The sequence below is a fragment of the Oncorhynchus nerka genome, linkage group LG27 (assembly GCF_034236695.1).
Source record: "Oncorhynchus nerka isolate Pitt River linkage group LG27, Oner_Uvic_2.0, whole genome shotgun sequence".
NCBI lineage: Eukaryota > Metazoa > Chordata > Actinopteri > Salmoniformes > Salmonidae > Oncorhynchus > Oncorhynchus nerka.
The window spans coordinates 72,534,152-72,545,017 of NC_088422.1; the positions used below are offsets into that span (position 1 = coordinate 72,534,152).

Sequence of the window (10,866 nt, forward strand, 5' to 3'; positions counted from 1 at the left end):
ACGGGCTAAGGTCAGACAAGGGAGAAACACAATACCTTTTTATGGGGAGTAATGTGATAAATTGGCATGGGTCAATCCTGGGGGTAAGGAGAAGGAGTGTGGGTGATGTCTAAGCAAGATTGCTGTATTTCTTAAAGTGCACCTTTGTGAGGTCATTTTAATATCCCGCACATAGAGCTGAACATAGCTCTCCATGTGGTCCCCCTGCTGAGAACATACATAAGTTTAGAACAGGTGTATTGTAAAGTGAACATCTGAGTACTGTTCCCAAGTCAGCTCCTGAGAGTGCACACATATCTCTTCTTAAGAGAGATGAGGTGAGAGTGTGAGCTCTATGAGGATCGTTCTCCCTCTCAGCAGGAAACATGGGGCTATGGATCATAAGTAATACATTGGATGGATTTCCTGCTTCCTCTGATTGTGAGGAGGGCGGTTTGCTGGGCCTAAACGCGTCCCTGATCACAGGTTAATCAGACTCCCCTCTAACTAATGCTAATTAGCACTATGCTACAGTAGTCTATTGTGCCCAACCTGGGATCTGGTGCCAATAACTATCAACATTGACATGGGCATAAACTGAAATGAGAATCTCCCAGAGACGCATAACAGGAATATACTGTATCTTGGTCAATATCACAAAATATAGAGAACTGCTTGAATTGCAGTAAGAATTCAGAGGAAGGTTCAATCCAATGTGCTGCTGAAGTTGTATTGGGTTCTCCCATGTGTCCCTTTCCCTGCAGCCAAAGAGAACACAATTGTAAGCTTTTTATTAGAGTGCTCTATAGACCCGGCGCACACACACACACACACACACACACACACACACACACACACACACACACACACACACACACACACACACACACACACACACACACACACACACACACACACACACACACACACACACACACACACACACACACACACTTGCTATCAGCTAAACCTTTTAGATTTTGATGTAATGGGGTCGTATACTACAGAATGGGGTGATATGTGAATGAGTCTCTCTAGTGGACAGAGTTTTTAGGTCATTTGGGGAATGGTTCCCTCAAAGCGAACAAAGACAATGTTTTAGCCAGTCCATCACACTAGGGTCGTCTTGGTTAGAGAACACAGGGGTTGTCAAATCCACCATTCAATGGTTAATGAAATGAGTAGATTGATTGGTTAATTGGTTGATTAAAATGGTCTAACCTGCTGGGGACTCGTTGTGGTTCTCCTCATCAGAGTCAGCGAACACCTCAGCCAGCTCCTGGTCAGACATGTCGGTTAGCTCTGTCAGGTCCAGGAGGTCAAAGTGCACCTCCAGGGAGGACACGCTGCTCAGAGGCTCTGCAGGGTCAGAGAGAGAGGAAATTAGTGAGGTCATAGTTATGGACTGATATGGAGTAGCTGGTGGGTTTTATGATAAACTGAATAACAACCCAGTAGATGTGTAATATCACATCTACAACTCAATGCTGTCTACACAACTTACCCAGAACACCCCCTCCGCCACACACACATACTCAACCCCCACACCCCCCTGACCCTCCCTCACATTCTCAGCGCCCCCTGGTGTGGAACTTATCTCTTGTGTTGTTTTGATGCTCTGAGCCATACTGTAATAGAAAGATAAAAACAAGTCCTCTCTTTTATCTGCTTCACAGAGAGACAGCTGGGCTTTGTGTGCTGAGCTGTCCTGTGGAAGAGATATGGGTCTCTGTGTCAGAATGATACCATTCTTAACAGCCAATGTTTGACTGGAGCATCAGGACAAGGGCCAGAGATGCCAGAAATAGAGGTTATTAAAACAACATGGTTAGACTGTTCCTTCTCCTCACCCTCTGTCCTGAGTGTATGGCACCTGTTCTTGATTCCAAAAGTCCCCAATACCCCAGACCCTGCTCCAATGTCTATTGATACCCCAGATCCTGCTCCAATGTCTATTGATACCCCAGACCCTGCTCCAATGTCTATTGATACCCCAGACCCTGCTCCAATGTCTATTGATACCCCAGACCCTGCTCCAATGTCTATTGATACCCCAGACCCTGCTCCAATGTCTATTGATACCCCAGACCCTGCTCCAATGTTTATTGATACCCCAGACCCTGCTCCAAGGTCTATTGATACACCAGACCCTGCTCCAATGTCTATTGATACCCGAGACCCTGCTCCAATGTCTATTGATACCCCAGACCCTGCTCCAATGTTTATTGATACCCCAGACCCTGCTCCAATGTCTATTGATACACCAGACCCTGCTCCAACGTCTATTGATACACCAGACCCTGCTCCAACGTCTATTGATACACCAGACCCTGCTCCAATGTCTATTGATACCCCAGACCCTGCTCCAATGTCTATTGATACCCCAGACCCTGCTCCAATGTCTATTGATACACCAGACCCTGCTCCAACGTCTATTGATACACCAGACCCTGCTCCAATGTCTATTGATACACCAGACCCTGCTCCAATGTCTATTGATACACCATACCCTGCTCCAATGTCTATTGATACACCAGACCCTGCTCCAATGTCTATTGATACACCAGACCCTGCTCCAACGTCTATTGATACACCAGACCCTGCTCCAACGTCTATTGATACACCAGACCCTGCTCCAATGTCTATTGATACCCCAGACCCTGCTCCAATGTCTATTGATACACCAGACCCTGCTCCAATGTCTATTGATACACCAGACCCTGCTCCAACGTCTATTGATACACCAGACCCTGCTCCAATGTCTATTGATACACCAGACCCTGCTCCAACGTCTATTGATACACCAGACCCTGCTCCAATGTCTATTGATACACCAGACCCTGCTCCAACGTCTATTGATACACCAGACCCTGCTCCAATGTCTATTGATACACCAGACCCTGCTCCAATGTCTATTGATACACCAGACCCTGCTCCAACGTCTATTGATACCCCAGACCCTGCTCCAACGTCTATTGATACACCAGAGCAGCACGACTGTGCCGTTAACATGTACTGTTTTTATTCACGTTAAAATAAGAGCATGACAGTCCCAACATTCCACACTGGCAGCATTCATGCAGTATGGCAATTAAATGTATATGCTTTGCTAAGCATCTATGGAGTGTTACAGTCCCATGCTTGTCTGACACAATGCTTTGGGCTGGGTGGAGCTGGCATTCTTTAGCAATCATGGGTGAGGCATAACGGCTGACCGTGTGCTCTATGTGGTGTTAATAGTAAGAGACTGTATGTACTTCATGTGTGTGTGTGTGTTTATGTATGTGTGTGTGTTTATGTATGTGTGTGTGTGTGTGTGTTTATGTATGTGTGTGTGTTTATGTATGTGTGTGTGTGTGTGTGTGTTTATGTATGTGTGTGTGTTTATGTATGTGTGTGTGTGTGTTTATGTATGTGTGTGTGTTTATGTATGTGTGTGTGTGTGTGTTTATGTATGTGTGTGTGTTTATGTATGTGCTGTGGAGGCGTATCTCTGTGAACACTTTTCCAGTATTTTTGGCTTGTGAATGGATGTATATAGCTGTGTGTCTGAGTGTAGAGAGAGAGCGGGGGTGGATGGTTTTTAAGGATACCGTTTCCCAGCTAATTTCTCTCTACCAGCCAGGCAGTATACTGCCACAGGGTGGATCACAGCCCTCTCGTCAACACTCCTTTGTTCCGCAGCTGCACAGCCCCATTCTCTCACTGCTCTCTCACTCTCCTGATAAATATAGCGCAGACATTGATTTAAGAAGATAAAAACCTTTAACCATATTATTATAAGTCAGAGAGAGTTGATAATCATGCTAAATCATAATCCTGCTGGTGGCTCTGCTGTCTTTCACACATTGTGAGGAGACATGGGCAGAGTTACACTGACGATTTGAGATGGACAATTTCATTGGGTGCCAGTAGTTCCCAGACAATTGAATTCTACAATATAAATTGTCCTCAACAATGGATTAAAGTGAGCTCAAATATATCCATCTCTGCTCCAACTCCTTTCCACCTGGAATTTGGAAGTTCTTCCTGGTAAGCCCTTCTGTGGATTACAGTATTATTGTCACTGAATGATTGGTGCCAACATGAATGATGGTTTGCCAAACTCTGTATACCTTTGGCTCTTACAGTCAGTGGTGGCCTTGCTTTGCCTGGGATACCCTGCTACTCACAACAACACATGTCTACAACAAGAGACATTTTGTACAGTACTTGATGAAAATTACAATATAAAATCCTCCAACAATCTCTATTGTCTTGTTCCTCTGTACCAGACCTGTCCACAGACAGTATAAATACTGATTACATCTGCCTGTGTGTTCCAGACACTAGCTCCAATGAGAGGAGATGTGAGGGGACAAGTGGAACGAGAGAGGAGAGGAGAAGGAGTGGGAGACAGTAGAGATGAGAGGAACGCCAGTGAGGAGAGAGATGAGAGGAGAGGAAGGTAAAGATATTGTGGGTTGACATTCCGCTGTCGTTTGAAGTCTTCTAATGAGACAACTGCAGCCGTAGAGGATCAGAGACAGAGAAGCAGACACTCCTGTTTCACCTTCACTTAATGAGCCACTACTTGCACTACTCCTCCTTCACAGGATGGGAGGAAGTTGACACTAGACACTGATCGGAGATTAGTTTTACATTATCCAACCTTAATGGTGAAGGCCAGGATTTGGGGAGGTTAAGCTGATCCTCAATCTTTGGTTAAGGGCAACCTCTACCTCCCTAGGGCTTTGGGCTAGCCTGCTGTACAGATCTAGGATCATCTTACATGGAAAAGCACACAACTGACCTTAGATCCGTATAGATGGAGAGACTACGGGTCAGTCAGTGTGTGTCTGAGGGGTTAACTGAACTCCACAGCATCAGCTGAACCATATGCAGTGATAAAGGCCTGATTAGCATTATGGGATGTCAAGAGCTCTGTCTCCATGGTGTGCTAACTGTTTCCTCAGAGTAAATCTCTACAGGCCTGCTTGGTTCACTTGGCTAATCTAAATTTGAACGATTCACCGACTGTTTGTTCCACCTGCCCCGGTTTCTGGGAGGATGTAGACTGTGGTGTGAGGGGATGACAGAGGCTCGCCTCATAGGAGGCTGTTGCTGATTACTGCTGAGGTGTGGTGGTTACTCAGGTGCTTACATCCAGGTGAGTGCTACACTTTTTGGTGGTGGATCTGTTCCAGCCTACCTACAGAGGAGGAGTAGCTGTGAACTTCAGAGACAGATGCTGCCTGATGAAGCGCTCCGGACCTGCCTGTCTGACCAATGTTTCTCGCTCCCCGCTGAACCATCCACTCAAGCTACTCCTGTACTTACTGTATCATCATCCAGCTGTGGAAGACCATCTCTCATGAACTGCCAGCTCCCTGAATGATTTTTGTATGTTTGTTTAAAGCGAGATTCTGTATGAAAAGCGCTATATAAAAGAAAGGATTATATTATTAATCAACTGAATCCATTTACCATGCTTCAGATGCACTGCATCAAAAAAAAGCCCATCTCTGTAAACAATCTTTAGTATTTAGCTGGTTGTGACATGCAAGAACGTAGCAATATTTACCAGCGTGGATGGCATGGGCTTATAAGGTCAATTAGATATAATGGTGTGAAATGGTTGGAGTAGCCGAGCACAAACACGCTACACAGGGAATTGAATTGGACATGACTGTATTAAGCAGAGCCATTATATCTGTGCAGGCCAGGCTCTTCAACTACCTGATCAGATATAAAGCTGGTCTGCTCACCCACGTTACGGCTTTAATAAAATGCATTACCGAAGCCTGTCAGGCGTAACAGCATGACATTAGCATCGCTCAGACTCTGAGGCTGAGATAACACAAGGCTAAAAAGGTCATGATAGCCATAGCAACGCACCTGAAAGAAGCAACACCTGCCCCATATTGGTTTTGATGGGGGAAATGAAAGAGCCGGTGTCCACAGCTGTCAGCAGTCTCACCACAGCAGCAGAGCAGCTCTGATTCTGAATGAAGCCCTGGTATGTAGCATGGTTTAGGCTATATTCTAGCCATTAGACTAGATTCTGAGCAAGCTGGATAATGAAATGTGCCCATGCATATTTTAATAAGTCTACAAAATCTATTATATGGAGGGTGCTGTCGTACTCTAATAACCCCATACTATATTCTACTTCATCAGTACTCTAAGCCGACACACCCTCAGGGCATATCAGGTGCAACCCCTCCCTGAGAAAATTATTTGGGTTTAAGAATATATTGAGGGATGGAGGGGAAGTGTGAATATGGAAGAGGAATGTAGGGTACAATGTTTGTGTGTGTGTGTGGTAGGGAGGGAGGGAGGGAGGGGAGGGAGGGAGGGAGGGACTAAAATCAGACTTTGAGAATAGCTTCTACTGGATGAGTTCTCCCCAGAGGCCCGGAATAGGCTTGTCCATGGCTGTCTGTCTCTTTGAATCTCCCAGCAAGAGCAGGAGAGAGGAAGGGAGAGAAAGGGAGAGAAAGAGGGAGGGAAGAGAAGTAGTTCAAATGAGTTAGGAGAGAGAGGGAGAGAGGGGAGATGAAGACAGAAAGGGGTTATAAAGAAATGCCACCTCCACTTTATCTCTCTTTTTCTGTCTCTCTCTAAATTAGTTAGTCATCCCAGTCCCCTTTGTTAATTTCTTTCCTCTACCACTCCTCTACTTGCCTCTACCCCCTCCTCTCTTCTTTCCTGTCTTCTCCCAACCACATTTCTCCATGAATAATTGATCAGTAACACATTTTCTCTCCCAGCAAGGTTGGTGAGAGAGATGGAGAGAACGGTTGCTGCTCTCTCTCAACTCATTAAGTGTCTCTCTGGGAGCCCATTGGCGGGACTAGACCCATAATACATTCACATTGAGAAGGAAAGGTGTCAGTCATACAGTAGACTAGTATGGCAGCTGTTTAAAGGATGCTAAGCGATAGCCCACTTGTGAAGAACACACACACACACCCAAACCAACCACTTGTCCTTCTTGTCCTGCTATTTTTGGCTGACAGTTACAAATTGAAAATGAGAAAAAAATAAAGAGGACATAGAAATGACTTGCTGTTTCTTTGGCTTTTGGCCCCTACTTAAATTCTTCTCTTCGCTCTGCCTTCTCTCACTCCCCTCCACTCTCTGTCCTCTCTGTGGTTGTACTCAGGGATCTCTCTGTCTCTGTCTCTGCCTTCTCTCACTCCCCTCCACTCTCTGTCCTCTCTGTGGTTGTACTCAGGGATCGCTCTGTCTCTGTCTCTGCCTTCTCTCACTCCCCTCCACTCTCTGTCCTCTCTGTGGTTGTACTCAGGGATCTCTCTGTCTCTGTCTCTGCCTTCTCTCACTCCCCTCCACTCTCTGTCCTCTCTGTGGTTGTACTCAGGGATCTCTCTGTCTCTGTCTCTGCCTTCTCTCACTCCCCTCCACTCTCTGTCCTCTCTGTGGTTGTACTCAGGGATCTCTCTGTCTCTGTCTCTGTCTCTGCCTTCTCTCACTCCCCTCCACTCTCTGTCCTCTCTGTGGTTGTACTCAGGGATCTCTCTGTCTCTGTCTCTGCCTTCTCTCACTCCCCTCCACTCTCTGTCCTCTCTGTGGTTGTACTCAGGGATCTCTCTGTCTCTGGCTCTGCCTTCTCTCACTCCCCTCCACTCTCTGTCCTCTCTGTGGTTGTACTCAGGGATCTCTCTGTCTCTCCTTTCTGCCAGGATGTACTGTATATTGAAAATGTAATAGAATGTAAGATAAGGGGAGAGGGAAGAGTATACATGTAATGGAAAAGAGGAACGGACAAACTCAATTGGAAAGACAAATTGAGAGGGAGTGAGAGATAAGAAAGAGTTTGGGAAAACAAATCTGGGGAGAGAAAGATGAGGGAGAAGAGGGCTAATCTGCCTTAGTGAAGACTGAGATAATTGCCTGGTAGGCATGGCTGTCAATAGCAGTAGCCTGGCTGAGGGGAGTGGTGGAGAGACTATGGGCTCCATCAAAAAGTAGAATGCCTCTGTATCTCACCCCCCCAAGGCCCCCCAGCCTCCCCATGGCTCACTGATCATTAGCCTAGCCAGAGCAGCCTATAATGAGGATCGAGGGGGGAGACGGGGTAAGCTAGAGAGATGGTTGTAAGGGTCTCCCCCTTTAGCAAAACGATGAGCACAGTATAGAACTGCCAGTCTCAACAACAGCCTGTAATGAGGCTGTAATGATTCCCAAACACTCTCATACACTCAGGCTTTAACAGGGGCTTTCACTGTGTCTCAGTAGGATTGGTTAAAGTGCACAGTGTGATGCTTGGCTCAGGGCCAGTAAACTGGACTTGGCCTTATCTAGAGGTAACAAAGTCATTGGGTCCAGCCAAACTCAGCAAGAGGGCTATTAACAACTTTATCCAATTGTTATTCGCTCCCCACAATTCATGGGGAGCGAATAAATGTACTAGTTTTATGATGTAACTAAAGGTTTTTTTGTAAAGGAACACACATGGGATTTGACAGAGTACCACATTTCACCCTCCCTCCCTCTCTGTCTGTAGGGTAACTGTGCCCCAGGTGTCTCATTAAGGCAGAAGGACACAGATACTGGGCTGTAGTGGCCGTCTCCCTGAATGGGTGTTTAGTCGTTGTGTAGATAAAGGCCTCCTTGTGAGGCTTGTGTCTGTCTCTGTGTCTGTCTGCCTCTGGCTCAGCCCTGGGCCTGGTGCAGATAGGCACAGTGACACATGGTTCCCTCTGTGGGGGGACAGACACACAATGATGCCTTTTAGCGCGGGGATTGGAAGTGGGGATGGGTACAGGACAGGGTGGAAGTCAGGTCAGGGGAACTGGACAGATGGGTGCAATATATTCCAATTTAACCCCAGAGGAAGTGACGAACTGACCACAGTGTGTACCTGTGCCCCAACGCCTAACAAAAAAAATGACCTACCTCTTACACACACAAAAATGAAGGTTTCTCCAGGGTTCTTTGGGAAGGGGGATGGTTCTTTATGGAACAATCCTGACCCAAAGAACCCTTTGAGCCCTTCAAGGGTTCTTTGCAGCTCAATTTTATTTTACTTTAGTGATAATTCAAATGTAGCTGCGGCGGCTCATTCAAATATTTTGGGGCGTGGCTCTTTTTGTGCAACCGTGAGTGAGGGTGTAATTCCAGTTGATGTAATCTGTTGTCTCATGCTGTCACATATTATAAGTGACAAAGGCCAGTGATGTGTTATTGTGACAGATTCACATATGGCCTTGTGTCAAATTAGAATGATGGACTAAGTCAGTAGTTATCAATAATCTCCTCAGGGACCCACAGCCATTCCAGAGCTGGCACACTTGATTTAACTTGTTAATAAAACACAATAATAACTGCAATGGAATTTTAACAATATAAAATGGCTAGTAAACCAGAATAAAAACCATGCTACGGTTCTACAAAGAACCTTTGAGATTGAGAAAGGCCCTTTTTTGGTGCTACTGTATATAGAATATTTTTTCATGGTTCTTTATAAAACCTTTTTTTTTAAGTGTCCATATAGCAATAAAAAGGGTCCCGCTATTGTTACAACCCTTGGTTGGTTCTATAAATAACTTTTCTCAATCTAAAGGTTTGTAGAACCGTACAGGTTTTTAAAAATGTTGGCTTACTAGCCATATTATATTGTTAAAATTCCATCCAACTACCATCCCTTAGTCATCCCTTAATTACTATCCTCCCCATCCTCCCCCACTCCTTTTTTCTATCCATCTATCCACCACTCCTCCATCGCTCCCCTTACCCCGGTACTCACGTCTCCTCTCGGTGACGTGCAGCAGGCCAGCGGTGTGTCCTGGGAGCCCTCCCTCCATCCATCCATCCATCCATCCATCCATCCATCCATCCATCCATCCATCCATCCATCCATCCATCCATCCATCCATCCATCCATCCACCACTCCTCCATCGCTCCCCTTACCCCGGTACTCACGTCTCCTCTCGGTGACGTGCAGCAGGCCAGCGGTGTGTCCTGGGAGCCCTCCCTCCATCCATCCATCCATCCATCCATCCATCCATCCATCCATCCATCCATCCATCCATCCATCCATCCATCCATCCATCCACCACTCCTCCATCGCTCCCCTTACCCCGGTACTCACGTCTCCTCTCGGTGACTTGCAGCAGGCCAGCGGTGTGTCCTGGGAGCCCTCCCTCCATCCATCCATCCATCCATCCACCACTCCTCCATCGCTCCCCTTACCCCGGTACTCACGTCTCCTCTCGGTGACGTGCAGCAGGCCAGCGGTGTGTCCTGGGAGCCCTCCCTCCATCCATCCATCCATCCATCCACCACTCCTCCATCGCTCCCCTTACCCCGGTACTCACGTCTCCTCTCGGTGACGTGCAGCAGGCCAGCGGTGTGTCCTGGGAGCCCTCCCTCCATCCATCCATCCATCCATCCACCACTCCTCCATCGCTCCCCTTACCCCGGTACTCACGTCTCCTCTCGGTGACTTGCAGCAGGCCAGCGGTGTGTCCTGGGAGCCCTCCCTCCATCCCTCCATCCATCCATCCATCCATCCACCACTCCTCCATCGCTCCCCTTACCCCGGTACTCACGTCTCCTCTCGGTGACGTGCAGCAGGCCAGCAGTGTGTCCTGGGAGCCCTCCCTCCATCCATCCATCCATCCATCCATCCACCACTCCTCCATCGCTCCCCTTACCCCGGTACTCACGTCTCCTCTCGGTGACGTGCAGCAGGCCAGCGGTGTGTCCTGGGAGCCCTCCCTCCATCCATCCATCCATCCATCCATCCATCCACCACTCCTCCATCGCTCCCCTTACCCCGGTACTCACGTCTCCTCTCGTTGACTTGCAGCAGGCCAGCGGTGTGTCCTGGGAGCCCTCCCTCCATCCATCCATCCATCCATCCATCCACCACTCCTCCA

General features: G+C 47.3%; 1 protein-coding gene across 1 annotated transcript in view; it reads right to left on the reverse strand.

The window, feature by feature from the left end:
- Window positions 1-9,788, reverse strand: part of LOC115112385 (dysbindin domain-containing protein 1-like) — a 29,676-nt gene extending 19,888 nt beyond the window's left edge. The window contains exons 1-2 of the mRNA XM_065011161.1: window positions 9,719-9,788; window positions 1,201-1,338 (exon numbers count right to left, since the gene is read on the reverse strand). Of these exons, the coding sequence (XP_064867233.1) occupies window positions 1,201-1,338; window positions 9,719-9,788 (208 nt within the window). The remainder of the gene's footprint in view (window positions 1-1,200; window positions 1,339-9,718) is intronic.
- Between the last annotated feature and the right edge of the window lie 1,078 nt (window positions 9,789-10,866).